The sequence below is a fragment of the Lycorma delicatula genome, chromosome 9 (assembly GCF_047948215.1).
Source record: "Lycorma delicatula isolate Av1 chromosome 9, ASM4794821v1, whole genome shotgun sequence".
NCBI lineage: Eukaryota > Metazoa > Arthropoda > Insecta > Hemiptera > Fulgoridae > Lycorma > Lycorma delicatula.
This window is the reverse complement of record NC_134463.1, coordinates 124,838,637-124,856,680: the sequence shown is the minus strand read 5'-3', so window position 1 is coordinate 124,856,680 and position 18,044 is coordinate 124,838,637. Positions and strand designations below refer to the sequence as shown.

The 18,044-nt window shown below is 30.3% G+C and overlaps 1 protein-coding gene across 2 annotated transcripts in view; it reads right to left on the bottom strand.

Annotated features, from left to right (window-relative positions):
• Vps13 (vacuolar protein sorting 13C) overlaps positions 1-18,044 on the bottom strand; it is a 286,208-nt gene that overhangs the window by 222,059 nt on the left and 46,105 nt on the right. For both annotated transcript variants that reach the window (XM_075374575.1, XM_075374576.1), the window contains exons 5-9: positions 16,199-16,422; positions 14,062-14,203; positions 9,612-9,725; positions 6,303-6,429; positions 2,037-2,265 (exon numbers count right to left, since the gene is read on the bottom strand). In XM_075374575.1, coding sequence (XP_075230690.1) covers positions 2,037-2,265; positions 6,303-6,429; positions 9,612-9,725; positions 14,062-14,203; positions 16,199-16,422 — 836 coding nt within the window. The remainder of the gene's footprint in view (positions 1-2,036; positions 2,266-6,302; positions 6,430-9,611; positions 9,726-14,061; positions 14,204-16,198; positions 16,423-18,044) is intronic.

Here is an 18,044-nt window from a genome sequence, read left to right as displayed (position 1 = left end):
GTACAACATTATTACAAAAAAAATTTATTATCATATTATTACCCAACCACCGAACATGCAAGGTGATAGTTCTGATTCATACCCCTTATTTGCTTGCATTTCATAATTTTAAATTAGATACATAATGGGTAAGTAATGAAAGAACACCTGTAACCATAAAATTTCATTTTTTCCATCATGTTTTTAATGAAATTATTTTACACCAAATTAAACAGCTATATTAGAAGAACTACCTTTTTAAAAGGGGGATAGAGCTTTTTAAATGTGGTAGAAATAAGTAGAAAGCAACAAAATAATATAGCAAACAGTGTAATTTATATTAAAACTTTTTTTTAAATAACTGAAATATTTTGCCAAAACTGTATTGTAAAAATAAAAATTGAAATATTTATTACTTAAAATTTCAAAAATCCTCAGCATTACTGATCATTAGAACTTTTTTCTTTCCATGTGGCTTGAGTTTTTTTTAATTAAATTTACTGTATTAGATTAAATGTACTGATGTATTAAATATATTGTACTTATTATATGAATACAGATAACATTTTTTAATAATAGTTCTTAATTATATTTTTAGTTTTCTTAGTTCATTTTATAATAATATCTAATGTAATCAAGTCAGTCTACAAGAACTCTGAAATAATTTCAGCGCTGAATTAAATTAGTTTTATTATAAAATAAAAAATAAATTGTTTATTTAACAAATCAGTGCCTAAATTATCGGTTTAGCCCTAATCATTAGATATTTATATCTTTTAAGCGATTATTTTTTATTTTAATTTACTGGAAAAAACCATCATTTCACAAAATTAACATCCTACTGGCTGTAACAATTTTAAGGTGTTACTGTTAAAACAGTGATATTCAATGAGTTAGTCTCAAGGAAGAAATTGCTTTTTTCTAAAAATTACTGAGTCTCATAAGAATAGGCTAAGGTTTTCTAGACAAATGCCCTTGTGCATCCCTGGAAATTTATGGCATATGGAAAAACTGAACGACTAAATTGCTATGCTAAACCTCACCAAGCCTGTAATGATTTAACTCGTGTACTTCTTGATGGAAGTCCAGATCTCTTGATTTAAAGAAATTTTTTTAACGATTACCAACACGATGTCAACATCTCATGCGTAAAAAAATGCCTACATGAATAATTAACAAGAGAATAGAGTATACAGTGGAAGGTGTGTATCGCATGAAGCTTGTTCACTCTCAGAAATATTGAGAACAAAAATGTAGTTCTATGCACAGACTAATTTTGGAAAGCAGGAAGAATAAAGCCATCTACATGGCATTTAGAGATCTGAAAAAGCATTTGTTAATACAGAATGGAATAAAATATTAATAATTTTAAAGAAAATGCATTGCAATATGAAGAAGGAAAATTTATTTACAATCTGTATAAGAATTAGATTGCTAATCAAATAGAAGGGGCAGAAAGGAGTAAGACGAGAAAGTAATCTACTCTCCTTGCTATTTTTCAACTTGTACGTGAAAGAAATAATGTAGGAATTGAGAATGAAGTCAATTACTTCATTCTCATTCGTGAAAGAACAGTAAATAAAGTTATTAAGACCTGATAATGAAAATTTAGTTTAGGAAAAACTAAGAATAGTTAGAAAAAATACTGAACAGTGTGGAAGTAATACTAGGGCAGAAATCTAGCTTGAAAATAAATAAAATTAAAATAGGGGAATACAATATACTCAGTCAAACAGGTAAAAAACTAATAAATGGTAGTAAAATTACAAAGGATGGGAAAACTCCCATCATCTGAAAACTCATCTACCATGAAAAAATCTGACAATCATAGATAACCAAAAGAAAATTGGTTATAAACAGACAGTTTATACATAAGCTGATTTAATAAGACACACTTAATAAAATCATCATAAAAACTGTCAAGAACATTATAAATTTTCAGTAAAAAACTAATCAAATTTACTTAATCATACATCCTTTGTTGTATGTAGCATTTTTACTATCCAAACACAATTACAAAACATAGCTCTATCAGATTTAAAAATAAAATCACTGACCTCCATTTCTACTTTCTGTCTTATGAGAACAATATTGAAAGCATCAAGATATTGTTCGCAATTTGTTATCTCGTTAATATAATCTTTACCACCATAAATCAATTTATTCTGATACGCATTAGCATACTGACGACATATTTTACGGTGATTAAATATATGTGTCCAATCCCAATCTCTATGTTTACGTCTCACTTCTTCTTCTAGTATACAAGAGTATGCATATTTCCACCTGTTAAAAAGAAAAAATACATTTTTCAAAAGGATTAAAAATTAAATTATTTTTAATTTTAAATGTAACACATTTACTACTACATAGTTATTAATGTATTATTGTCTATACTAAAATGTTTTTTGCAATTTCTAAACAAAATACTTATCCGTTTAAAAATATCAACATTCTGTACTGTAAAAAAACCTATAATAAAAATTAGACCTCGTTTGAGTGTTGTATAGTAACAATAAAAGCATTCATAGCTCTCCTTATCTCTCTAAAACCAATGAAACAAGAAATATTCGTGATAACAATATTGGAGGTATATCAAAATGGATGAATTCACACAAAGATGAAAGGGTATAGCAGTGGACGTATTAAATTATCCCTAATACAACTGCAAAGATTAATAAAAATGATAATATACTAATAATAAATACTCATAAATATCAGACAAGATTAAAATTCAAAAGCAAACAATCTCATGGAGATCATTTACGAACAAAGTCAACTGTTCGTTTCATTGCTGACAATTAAAAAAATAAAACAAAGATAAATTGCATTTTATTGATTGAAATTCAGATGCTTTTGTTTAAAGTTACATTTGAGGTACCCGGTATAAATTGTGTAGTTTTCCTTCTGACAGTGGATTTCTGAGGATCATTCAATAATTAAAGACACAAATTACTCTGGAGCTAAACTGGTTTATTTAATCGATGTGACATTTTATTTCACTGTTTAACATAATCTCCAGCAACATTAATACACTTGTCCCATCTGTGAATCAGCTTATTTGTGCCTGCTACAAAGAAATCTTTTCTTAATGTCACACCCAATTTAGCAAATTTTGTTTGACATCATCATTGCCATTAAACTTCTTACCATGTAGTACCAAACAAACAAGTGGAAATCTGATGGGGTGAAGTCAGGATTGAGGTAGTACTTTCCAATGCAATTTGTCAATGGTTTCTCGAGTAAATTGAGCTGTATGGGGCAGGGCATTATCATGAATCAGACGGGCTCTCTCTTGGAACCCATCCTGTGCTTATTTTATGGTACCTCAGCTTGTTAGTGATAATGATATGTTCTGTACCAACACTTGTAATTTTTCAGCTGTAATCTCAACTGTCTTGAATGAATCTTGGTCTTCTTGAATGAGATAGTCTATGTGAGTATCAAGGCAGTTGAGTTAAAACCAATCTGATGTCCCAAACGGCACTTGTCAGTCACTAAAGTTTGATTGTCTTTAAATTTTTCTACCTGCTTGTAAAAATTTCTGAGGTTCATATAATGAATTCAAGTGTTTTGTCATACAAGGATATATTAACCTACTTTCACCTATGGAAAACAAAAAACAACCACTGCATGCTGTTAAATTAATTTGTAAACTTCAAGATGACTGCCTATTATTAAATGAAATTTTGAGAGCTGATCAAAAGTCATCAGAGGGTTTTAAACGTACTGTTCCAAAAGTATCATAATCCTCTTGTCAACTCTTTTGGCTCCACAAGTATTTGTGTTTTTAATTACTAAATGACTCTTGTATAATAATATCTTATTTTATAACAGAAAGGAGTACATTAATTCATTTCTTTGCGCTATTTGTCTCAGTTTTACTTATGGTTGTGACATGTAAAGTATCTAAAAGACAAGTGGCACTAATTCATTGGACAGTCAGATCCAGTGGAGAACAAAGGGAACGTCTCAACTGTACGAATAAATATAAAAAAACACCTGTGTGTTACATCACGTGTCTGACAGCTTAGAACCAAACATCAATAAGTCATGGCACCAAACATGCAAACACAGAAGTTGTACTAAATCATTTAAAATGTATTAAAAGAAAAGTTATTTTAAATTTAAAGTTGATAAAATATTTACGGTCATTAATGAAATTATAAGTAATACTTAATACATTTTTGTTATTCTTCTTAGCTAATCTTCTAAAATTAATACTTTTGTCGGTAAAATGTTTTTTTTATGAATCTATAAATGTAACACTATTTTCATGTACATACAATTTTTAGGTAATATTTTAAGGTAATCTGAAAATCAGAAATAAGAAATATTATTTATGGTGTAGTAAATTTTGTTGCCGACTGGTAGATGCTGCTTTAACTCCTGGGTAAACCTTTTCTGTTTCTTATAACAGTTCCAGTAAAAATGATATTCCTTTCATATAAAAATTCTACTAAGGGAAGACTAGAAAAAACGTTATCACAAAACAAATTCTACTAAGGGAAGACTAGCAAACATGTTATCAGTACCAAACTCTTTCTGACAAATGAAATTCCACCAAATCGTCTTTCTTGCATAAAATGAGATTGACAAAAAATCGCCAGTTGGTCTTTTTAACATAAAACTGTACCTGATGAAAAATCGTCAAGTGGTCTTCAAAGGGTTAAAAGATCCTTCGTTTTTGACAATGAAAATGTGGGCTGCTGAATTTAAATGTGGTCATACATCTATTCAAGATGTTGAACACTCGAGATGCCCAAAAACCAATCCGACTAACAAAATCATCACAAATATCCACAGCACCATTATAATGATTGCTTAGTAAAAGAAGGCAAAGCTTGCTGAAATCGCAAACATCTTAACAGACCATTATATTTCACATGATGTTGTGGGTATGAAAAAGCTTTCTGCCTAATATGTGCTGCATTTGTTAAAAATCAACTAAAATTGCATTAGACTGAATACTTTTCAATGTGTTTAAAATTATTTAAACATGATACCGCTGAGTTTCTTCAATCCTTTATAACAATAGATAAAATATGGATTCATCATTACATGCCCCACCAAAAGCAGTCCAAATAGTAAGTGGGTGTAGGTGAAAGTGCACCAAAGAAAGTAAAAGACAGTTCCACGTCCATGAAGATATTTTTGGGATTCTCATAGTGTGGTGGTCATAGAAACCAGGAAAGAGGCAGGACTATCACTAGAGAGTACTATGAATTACCAGACTGATTGAAGAGTGCTATTCATGCTAAATATCCATATCTGGCTAAAAAGAAAGTGCTCTTTCACCATGATGATGTTACAAGTCTTGGATTGTTGTTGAAAAACTCTACTACCTAGGCTTCAAAATGTTTTCACATGTGCCACATTTGGCTCCCAGCAACTTACTTTCTTTTCCTACACCTTAAGGTCTGACTTGCTGAACAAAGATTCACTTCAAATGATGAGGTTAAAGCTGAGACGACAATTGCTTATTTTGTAGAGTTTGATAAATTGCGTTATAGTGAGGGTAATGTTGGAAAGTCAGTCTAAAAGTATTGAATTACAAGGTGACTATGTTAAAAAAAAAGTAAATTCTGAAAAAATCTTGTTTTCTTTGTCAGGCCAAGAACTTTCTGAAGAATGGTCCTCGTAGTCAGGCCATTGTCTCTTCAAATTTATTCATTGTGCTTCTGGGTAAAAAGAGAAAAACTTCTAAAAATCTACAAGTCATTTTATAAAATGTCAGATACTATATTACATATAAGAACAACAGTTTTCAAATATTACGGTGTAAAATGTAGAGAAAAAAATTATAAAATTTATACCCAATAAATTCTGGATTTTTATTAATGCAAGGATAATAGTGTTTCAAGCAATCTGTGCTAAGCGTCTCAAGAAACTGTTAAATTCAGCAAAATTTTTATAACAAAAATCTTTACACTGAAGGACTGAAGTTTTTTAACATATACACTACATGAGAACATTTTTTCCAAAAGAATTTTTGGAACTGTAAAAAAGACCTATGTGATAAATATTGTAAGAGATTGATCGCTTTTATATTAACATCAACAAAGTTGGTCTGGCTGTTTTCATTATGGGTACTGGACATTACATAATTAAGAAAAGAACAACTTTTAAAATGTCTATGATATATTTAAAAACAGCCTTCATCTTTCATTTTATGCAATATCTGAAAAAACTATGGTAAGAGTTTTACAAAATAGATGTACGTACAAAGGGAAGAAGAACAAATCAGGACAGACAACGCCTATCTCAGAGAAACTATTCTGACAACACGTAAAAATAATACTAAGTATAAAAACAATTCTTACCAAGTCTTGTAATTTTCTTTATATGTAGAAACTTCTGGTCTATATTTTCTATACAAAGAAGCTCGTGACATTCTATCTAATGATTCCAGTAAAGCAAATATGTCTGAATACTGTGCTTTAGATAACTCTGTAACAGAAAAATTACACTAAATTTTCATCAAATAATAAAAAATTTAAGTTCATCATAATCTTATTCATATTAATCTCAAATGACCATACTTCTATAAGCATTATAATGTGAGAGCAATAACATCAAAATTTTTTGTTATGGGTCATCAGTTTAGTGATTTGATACCCTCATCATTATTACTGTTTTTCTTTCACTGAACTTTTAATTCAAAATTTCAACATATCTGTTAAATCCCACATCTTTATATTCGGACACAGCTTTTACCTTCTACACATCCTTCCATTTCTAAATTAACACGGGTGATTTTAATGTAATGACCTAATTTAACTTAATTCTAAAAAAAAGCTTACCGGTCTTTTTACTAATTCAATTTGAACTTGTCAACCTACTTCTTAAGATTTTTCTATAAATCCATACTTCAACTTTTTTTCTGGTATTTCTAATGTCTGTATCTCACCTCACTAACTTACAGAAATATATTCAATATTAACATTTTTTTAAATTCCTAATTCACAAAAACCTATACTTCATAATAAATTTCTTTTCTGCTTAAAGCCTCTCCTTCCTCATGCTAATCGGCACTGTTTTTAACATCTTCCTTACATATCCTCTATAATTTACTTCTGAAATAACAAAATTCTTCTATTTCTGTTACATATCATTCACTTATCTTAATGTTTATTTAATACGCTGTTTTCTTCCTTTCAGTTACATTTCCATTCTTTTGTTTTACTTTTGTTAATTTGAAAATTAAATTTCTCTGAAAAACTAAAAATGAATTGATAGTGTTCCTTAATAATTTTTTATCCATTCTTAGCATCATGTAAACGCATAATATCAGCAATAAATCTTAATCTTTTCTCCTCGGATTGCTACTCCCTACAAATTTTTAATCGGCTGTTTTTACATGGTCTGCAGATGCGTTGAAGTACCACAATGATAAAATTACTAATATGACACAAGAATAAATAAATTTCAAATTAATGATTTATATTTTATTCTCTAATAATAGTAAAAGTAATATATTTTTGGCTTCACTTTGTACACAAGTTTATCATGATTTTCATTGAAAAGGTAATTATCCCCAAGACTGTTACAACAGTCCATCATGACTGTATACATGAGTTTACAGTCATGGCATGGTTGTATACATAAGTTCACAACTTATAAAACATCACTAACCGGTTCATTAATTAATAAAGTTAAATAAATTTATTTTTCAGTTAAACATTATCTTTATGACCATGAACTCTTTCTCACTATATTTACAGACCCCCACCATCACCTTTTGCTATTTAATTTTATCATGAACTACGTATTCATAAAGAATTAAAATGCACATTAATCTCTCGTCTACGTGAAGTAAAAACCACAAACCAGAAGAAAGGTAACTAAATCTGATATTGATATAATTAATATTATTATTCTATAATTACAGACCTAGTAAATACATCCAATGCCATCTAAACTTACTAAACAGTTGCTATGTACTGACAAATACTGCACAGAGCCAGACCAGCCTTTGGGCTGCAACCTTAATTATAAATCTCAAATGTTAATAAATGAATTGCCTAAAAGAGTACTCATAACTCCCCAGTTTAAAGACATCATTTAAAGTATTTAATCACGTGTAATCTTTTTTTATTCCATTTTATTTATTATTCTTCTTACATTAAATATTATTACTACAGTAATAATTTAATTATTTTTAATGTACATTATAACTGGAGCAAAGCTTGAAGGCGGTCTATGAATCAAAATACATTTCTAGGCGAGTTGTTTTATACTGTACAAAAACAATATTGGGGTTTTAATTTGTTATATCTGTTGGATGAAATGTACAGTGGTGAAAGCTAGAATCAAAGAGCAAAAAGGATTGTACACATGGCTGTATATTGATCCCTACCTTTCTTCTTGACAAAGCCACTAGTAAAGATGGTGACTGACTCCTAACAGAAAGCCTTCTGAATTTGCATGTTTGCTGAATATGAATCTGTAATTACAGTTCAACACAAGTTCCATAGAAAATTTAATCGTCATCAGTAACAATAATATTTATCACGGACGTTAAAGGGAAGACTATGGAACCACTGTAGGTATCTGAAGAAAACGTTGAACATGTCAGTGAGCCTCTTTTCTGCATAGTTCTAAAAATTTATAAGTAAGGCATGTGAACTAGCAATCCTGTTGATGACAGTGTGGAATGTTTAAAGAAAATGCTTACATATATGTCCATGCCATTTACAGTTGTTATGCGCTTTAAAGCCTACTGTATATTCTGACTTCACAATCAAAATGTAGCGATGTGAAGATGATGACTTTCTTTATTGTATTATGTTTACTGATGAGTCAGCAGTTCATCATAGTGGAAAAATTAAAACACTTAATATCCATATCTGGGAGTCAAAAATCCCCATGAACATATTATGCAAATGGGATTCTCTACATGTTGTCTGTGCGTTATCTCAACGGCAAGTTTAATGGTCGTTATTTTTATTCCAAGCAAGCATAATGAGAATTGCTTATTTGTATAACCAGCTCTTCCTCAACTGGATGGACCAGAGAATTTTATCTGGCTATAAGATGGTGAGCCTCCTCACTGGCAGAACCTGATGACAGAGCTTGTTTGCATAATATACCTAGGTGACCTCCAAGGTCACCTGATTTGACCTCATGTAATTTTTGGGGTTTTATAAAGTAACTTGTTTTGTCCCTCAGCTACCTACTGATTGGTCTGATTTGAGGCAAAGAATTAAAGCTGACTCTTCCATTACACCAGATGCTTTGGTTAAAGTATGGGATGAATTCTCCTATCAGTTGGCTATGTGCCGTGACAGAAGTGCTCACAGTGAACACTTAAAGCGAAAAACTGCAAGAATTACTCTTTCATTTTAATTGTGATTCATCACTGTAAGTCAAAATTAATTTATTAAGTAGGTCTTCTTTTTGTACACCTAGTGTTATATCATTAATATTTTGTATTCAGCGATTCCATTATTGATAAACAATACAAAAAAGTGAATACTATTTACTTTGCAAAATAATATGACCTGACCTGTTAACATTTTGATTATAAATTAAATTATCATTCTTAAGAAATAGCAAAGAAGCAGATTTATGTGAAAATAAAAATATATAAACATATAAAATAATGTAAATTAATACTTATTAACACTCACTGATCTCAACATTTTCCAACTCAATATGAAGTATAGCTTTTGGAATTTTAAAATCATCTGATTCTGGTTTCATGTTAAGCTGAAGCTTAGCAGCACAGCTGATAGGTCCAACCACTGTGAAATAATTATTTTATATTTACAACAAACACAAATTATGAAATTAAAACAAAACATAATAATAGCGATATTAAATAACAAAGTAATCACTGTTATGATGTGAAATAAATCATTAAGATCATTAAGAGTTCAAAGTTTTGTAGAAGACATCTACAACAATTTGTACACAAAGAAACTGTATTATAGCTAGGTAAACCTTGCTTTGCTTACAATAAGGCGCATTGAAGAAAGTTAATTTGTAGTTTATGGTAAACGCCAAACAAATTTATAAAAAAGTAGTTGTTAATTGCACAAGAAATTGTCAAGAATTTTACTGATAATAAAAATTAATAAATCAAACAAAAGCTATGAAATTTGAATTTCCAATTATGCAGCCATTGTTTAAAATATAATTCTTTTATCTTTTTTCTTCATTCAATTAATATTTATCTTGTATGGTTTAAAGTGTAAAACCAATTTTTACTTGAACAATTTTCAACAAAATTTTGAACAGAAGAAATTTTGAAAAAAATATGTCTTTTTCATTGTTTTTAAATGAAATGTACATAAAACCAGAATATAAAATGTAATTAAAATATTATTAAAATATTTTAAAAAATGAACATTCTTTGATAACAGACCTTTTTTTTAATAAATAACCTTAATGAATATTTTAATACGAGAGTTAATCATATATAAACAAGATTTTATTTAAACAAAAAAAATATTTATTGAAAAATAAAAGGCAAATATAATTTACTTTTCTACATAGCTTTCTGTTTTAGAAATACATTTTTCCCAGTGAGAAAGAAGGTTTTTATTGCAGCATCGTAGAATGAAGCTGGTTGCATCAGGAACCAATTGCGCATGAATACCTCCAAGCTCTTGTCATCTTCAAATCGTTGCTCTCTTTGAGGTTCTTTAAACAGCCCAAACAAATGAAAATCGTAGGGCGATAGGTCTGGGCTATAGGGAGGATGATCAAGTTGAGACCAGTGCGTTTCTTCTAGTTTGAAACTGTTAGAGCTGTAGTGTGGGGCCTGGCGTTGTCATGGAGGATGGCCTCTTGAATCAGTTGGTCTCGTCTTTTGCGGCAATATGCAGTCCTGAACTCATTCAACAGCTCGCGACAGTAAGCAGCACTGATTGTGCATTGCTCATGCAAAAAATCAATGAGGAAAATGCCTCGCCAGTCAAAAAAAATAGCTGAAAGAATCTTGCCAGCTGACAGTCAAGTCTTGGCTTTCACTGGGGCTGCCTTCCCTTTCCTCCGCCACTCCATACTGGCTTTTTTCAACTGGGGAGTGTAGTAGTGGACCCACATTTTGTCGCAGGTGACTATCCAACTCAAAAATGCATCACCTTCTTTCGCAAACCTTGCTGTAAGCCTCTCACAGACCTCCAAAAGTCTCAACTTCTGATCTGCAGTCAAAAGGCAAGGAACCCATCTGGCATACAATTTATGGAACTATAGGTTGTTTGTGATGATCGTGTGACAGCTCCCAATTTATGTTGCTTGAACTCCTTAACGAGCAAGAAATTTTAATTATTATGCGTTGCACAGTGGAGGGGTGTACCTGTTGCTCTGACATCGTGAGCGTGACTGATAAATTGGTTGGCGTGAAATGGCTGGCTCTCTTCATTCCTAATGACCCTACCCAAGCATACCAGAAGCACAGGCGCAGTTCTACCAACCATAGACGCTCAGGAACAAAAATCTTGATTTATATTTGATTTACCCTCTTAATAAGAAAAAGATGAAAAATGGTTTTTCACCAAAATTATAACATAATCCTAATAAAGAATTATAAATTTTATAAAAATTAAAGAGCCATAACTAGTACTTCCTAATGCACAATAATAATGCAAGTAGTCCGCCAAATACTGCATAATTTGTTGCAATTCAGATGTAGTAGAACTTTGCTGATTTTAAGGTGAAGGGATTTAACAAATATTGAATTACAATTTTAAATTCATAAAGTTTAGGGTAATAGTACGGCAAACATAAAAACTCAAAACAAATAATTTAGCATATTAAATTTATTTATAAACTGAAACATCAACAATAAATAAGAATAATGAAATTTATATAAATCTATTTACTTATCTATTATACAGGGTGCTGATGCCATTCACAATTACTTATTTTGTGATGGATACATAATTAATATTACACTGAGAACTCTCAAACTAGACCAGTAATCTTTAACCTTTAACATGCTTATTTATTTGAAAAAAATATTTGCACTTCGATTGCATTAAGTTCTATATAAAAAAAAAAACTAGACTTGGCTTCAAACAAAGATACAATGAACAGTTTTTTGTAAGCACTTTATAACAACATGCTAAATGTATGCATTAACCACCTCATAAATGTAAATAAAAAATTCAGTATTATTATTATTCTATGCATACACAAAAAATATCACACCCCGATCACCTCCTAATCTTGAATACAATTATTCACACTTTCTGACTGTACAATATCTGATGAATCTAAAATATGTTCATTCTTAGAATGAGATATGAAATAAACAAACGGTAAGTGTGGTAATGCGTGTATATAGAGCACACTATTGTATGCGCCGAGATGTTGTAACTACCTGATGTTTATAAACAAAACATCATTCCTGATATTGATTAAGATGCGGGTTAGAGAACACCGCATCAAAGGTGGGATGATTTGGTCATGCTTTAATACAAGCTACACAGGAGCATATCACTTGGTTCCATCTAATCCAAAGAAATGGCCCACCACTGCCCAATAGTAGGCTTACCACAGGAGCTTGAGCAAAATGTATCTGTAACAAACAGATAAATGAATGATGGACTGCACCAAGTATCAGAGCTCAGATAATGAACAAATCAGAGCTAAGTAGAAGTGCAACATGGATACTCGATCAGCATCCCAAGTATTAACTAGAAGTCTCAGTATGTCTAGCATTTTTAAAGAGTTTACCTTTAACTCCTTTAAATATGTTACCCACATTAGTTGTAGGTCAAACCACATTCCTAAAAACCTAACCTGTGTGCTTGCTTCAACTGGCTCAATATGAAGAAACAGCTGAGGGTCAAGATGTTCCCTCAATCATGAAAAGCAAATGCATTTTGTTTTCTCTGGAGAAAACATGAATTCAGTCATTTTATGCCATGATTCTAAACAGGTTATTGTATTTTGGAGCAGCCTCTCACCAGCAGCTAAAGTTAAAATTAAAAAATTATCTACAAATAAAAAACAAACCAGATTTTTACATGCATTTGTTATAACATTTATGGCAACAAGATAACACTTAGAACACTTCCCTGTGGTGGTAATCTGTTTTCTAGTGTGAAATTTTTGGATATCATTGTTCCAAATCGAATTCGAAACGACCAACTGCTGAGAAACTCCCTGATAAATGGAAGGAAATTTCCTTGTATACCCCATTCGTGCAGTTCATTTAGGATTCCTCTCCTCCAAGCTGTGTCATACACCTTTTGCATATTGAAAAATACAGCAACAAGGCATTGGCGAAATAGGAAGACATTTTGAATGACAGATTCAAGAGCAACTACATGATCAATAGATGATCTACCTTGGTGAAAACCACACTGTTCAAGGGCAATTTGGGAGTTTCTCTTGAGGTACCACACTAGACGACCATTACCATTTGTTCCATCAACTTGTACATGATACTGGTTAAGGAGATAGGATGATAACTTGAGGGCATGATTTATATCTCTACCGTTCAAGACCTTAGGTTTCAGTACGGGAATCACCAATGTTTCTACCAAGAATCTGGAAAAATCTGATCAGAAAATATTTTATTGCAGATACACAAAAGATGTTGTAATGCAGTGTTCAGGAGGTGTGATAACATACTAAACCGGATATTATCATTTCCAGGAAAAGTGTCACATGAATTACTCAAGGCATACCTTAGCTCATCAAAACAGAAAGGTATGTTTAATTCATTTCACGAGTCTACAGTCACGAACAGGATATTTTCTACCAACTTACACCTCATAAACTCAGGACAGTAAGATGATGCGAGTGAAACTGACCTAAATGAGTTTCCAAATGTGTTTGCCACATCAATTGGTGCAGTGATGAGGATCCTGTTGTTGGAATGACAAAATCTCATACAATTATATTCTGTTATATAATTATATTCTGTTAGTATATTCTATATATAACTGTTCAAATTTTTAATCAGAAATATTTTTCTTTTAAAAATCAAACAAAAAACCGCACTAAAGAAATAATAAAAACTGAAGCCTGTAAAAATAAAATATAAGATGAAAAAATAACTAATTCTTATCTATCAAATAACCACAAGTAAAACTTATTTAAAAAATTAATTTTAATGCTTACTATAATTATATCCTTCAATAAGTTGTCCTTTGGATGGAATACCAGACTGAAATTCTTTAAATATCAACTTTTCATCTGCTAACCTACCAAAGAGTTGAGTATTAGAATTCCAATAAACAGATAGGCCATCAATTGTTAAATGCTAGAAACAAACAAAAATGTCAATGATTTGACATATTAACACAATGGAACACAAAGAAAAGCTATAAATTCAGAACTTATTTAAGTAAGTTGTAAATTTATAGCTTTTCTTTATCAATCAACTTACTTATAATTTTACCCTCATTATGGAGTAGACAATGTTTAACTAAAATTTAGAATATAGCATTCTTTTGATGGATCAGATTCTTTTACTCATTTTGTGTAGCAGTCTGATCAAGGTTTTCCTTGACTGGCAAATACTGGGATAACACCTTTTTCTAATCATGGAGTAGCATATCTACCCATTCCAGATTGATCCATAAACTGTACAATAACATAATGTAATGATAAGAATAAAAGATTTATTTAATAAATATATTCCATAAAAAACATAAATGTTTTATAGTGTTAAAAAAAAATTCAGTCCTCAAACACTATTTAATATCATTGTTTGTAACATTTTATGCAGATACAGAATAGAGCACTCATGCCATACAAGACCTTATATTTAAACCTTTTATTTAATTTTTAAGTACAATTCCATTTCATGGTACTATGTCACATGTATATTTCAGGGATGTACTGGTAAGTAGTTTGTAGTTTTGTTATTATATATTCTAGTTATGCATTTCTATTATATATGTAATATGTATTCTATTATGATATATATGTATTATGTACTTATGTTGTTATGTATTCTAGTATCTGATATATGTACTTATCTGTTCTCAGTTTGATAAAACACTGCTGATCGCATGGATTATGAAGTGAATTTCGATTAATAACAATTTCTACTGGTCATAAAGTAAATTTCTGGGTGTTTTATTGAATGGCAAGTTCTCTTGTTATGGATACATATATACTCATATAAAGTATACTGTCATCTCTTGGGGTTCAATCAAAGAGTCGGGATGAATTTTCAAAATAAAAAAATGGGTTTCAGATCATTGTTTGGCAGCATTAAGTATGAATCATGTAGACTGTCAATTAGAAAATTAATGTTAAAAAGAATAGTCACTTATAAAAAATAATAATTTCCGCTTCTGTCACACCAGACAAAAGAGCTGTTAGGGTTATAAGAAAGGGCCTTGTGCTTCTAGTGCAATTTTTAATAAACAATAGAACCACTTAAAAGTTTTTCCTAGGACTTTATTTAAAAAATAATTATATAATTTTCTTTTACAGGAACAATATTGCTTTGATGATGAATTGTTAAATAATATAAATTAAAAATGAAAAAAAAATTAAATTTTCTAAATCCCATGTAAGTCTACATGTTCTCAAATAATTTTCATTAGCAATTTCTGAAATGGGAATTATTTTTTAATTATTTTCTAGATTTACCTTCATATCTTTACCTTAACACAGACTAGCGTGTCTACCCACCCCTGATGCAATCTAAATAATGTATTTTTATTTGTTGATCAAAGTAAAAGATTTATTTAGAAAATATCAGCCAGTCCTCAACTACTGTAATAATTATGATTGCAATATAAAACATACAGAGAAGTGAAACTATGAGTTCTTCATTATCCAGTTTTAGTTTTTTTTAGCCCAATATTCAAAACTGGATATTGGGCTAAAAACCTTAAGAAATATAATTTTCAGACTTCTATAAAGAAACCAAAAACCAAAAAAAGTTAAAATTAGGGCAATTTTTTGCGGTAAAGAAATTAAACAAAATTTTTTTACCATACATGTGTAAATTTCTTCTGATCACAAAAGATATTTTCAATATTTTATATTTCTGCTGGGATTATCATAATTGATTTGAGTGTTGCTAAAAGTAGTTTTGAGTATGTAGGTTATCTAGAATGAGTCAACTACGAATGTCAGAGTAACAATCCTAGGATGGGCAGAAAATAACACTCATGATGATCACAAAAAATAATTTCTAATGTCATGATAAATAAAAAATTAAGATCGTGGAACCATTAAAATCATTGCTTTTCTCAAAACCAAATAAAAATTTAACATCAAAACAGTATATACCAACCTTAAAAATATATCCGATTCGATCCTGACTAATAGAAGGAAACCAGTTCTTATCTGTAGTTATAACAGTCAGGTTATGCAAGGTAATGCCCAACGCAAACGGTGAAGAAGGATCAGTAACCTTATCCTCAAATCGAATATGTATATCCTTAATTGAAATCTGTACATTTCTAATTATCTGAGCCACCAACTTTTCAGCAAATGTGTCATCAGTCTTTGGTTGGTCTGGAAAAAATATCAACTTAATGTAGCTTTATTTTAAAAAAAAAGGAATTAAAATCGAATAATGCCCATAATTTTAAGTATATGAAAACAAAGTTATACATACATATATATTTTTTTTTCTTTCTAAAATTGATCCTTGCAAAAATTATATTCCTCTGTACTATAATCCAATCATTATATTATATTTTAATCCGATAATTAAATTATATTAAATCTGATCAACCTAAACACAGAATTAATAAATAAAAATATGATTCTCGAAAGGATCGACTTTAGAAAAATAGACAGTCATATAACTTTGGCTAGCTAGTCCACATGGATTTCTATTTTGCTTAAATTATTTATTTTATTTTGTTTTTACTACTGATTTTATTTGTAACTTTTAATTTTAGTAAATGACTTCATATTTATATATATGCAATTTTTAATTTTAATTTAAAATTTTTTAGTTTTAATTTGGAAAAGGATCTTTTAACAAGTTTAAATTTTAAATCTTAAGTATAGTATACGATGATTTTTAATTTAAATTTTAATATATAATTTGAAAGAAAAAAAAAATGATATGGAGCAACTGATGATGCAAGTAACTCGTGAAAGCGCTCATGCATGAAGTATGCAATAAGGTAGGCGTGTCATCCTATTTTATTTTATTTATTAATTCTGTACTTAGTTGATCAGATTAATATAATATATATATATATACATACATAAATATATTGAGAGAGAGGGAGAGAGAATTTCATAAATTTGTGAAATATTATCATAAAAATTATAATCAAATATGATACATGTAACTTCAATATAATTAAACCAAGTTTACTATAAAACATTCAATTTTAATCATTTAAATACTATTCTACTTAAATATTATTTATTTAAATATTATCTATTTAAAATTAATTATTATCTATTTAAATATTATTATTTTTTTTTCTTTCTGAATTTTTATGGGCATCGACTGCTAAGGTCATTAGCCCTCGTCACAATCTTTAAAAGAAACTACTATCACCATCTGGATCGTCATATGTAAGGGTGTAAAGGGCCCTTACATTTTATTTAAAAACACAAACTACACAAAACATTTAAGACATAAAGACAAGGACAATCACAAAACACTTATGGGGTGTAAAGGGCCCCAATATTAAAATTTGAGATAGGTTCCCAAAAGACCATTAAATTAAAATTAAAATTAAAACTTATCCTACCATATCTTTCTTTCTTTCTCCTACGAGTCTCATTTATAGTTTGTTTAAGCACCCTCGGGGCGACCAGAACCGCCGTTGAGCAGTATATCAGTCGCGCCAGGGTGCCGTGGCAGTTGAATCCTTCTTATAAACAGGCTATAGGCATGCACAGCGTACACCCACAGCCTCGCGCCCTCAATCCACCCTTGAGGGTCCCCCATGCCATCATCGGACACACCCCGACTCACTGCTCTTGAATGCAGGTGAGCCAAAATGGCCTAGGCAAGAGGGCTACCTCCCGTCACTATACGTGCCACATTTCGAGACTCCCTTATGCATATATGCATACATTTAAAATTAAAATTAAACTTATCAATACCATTTTTTCTTTATATATATATATATAAGCTACCGCTTAGAGTTTCTTTTGTCACAGCT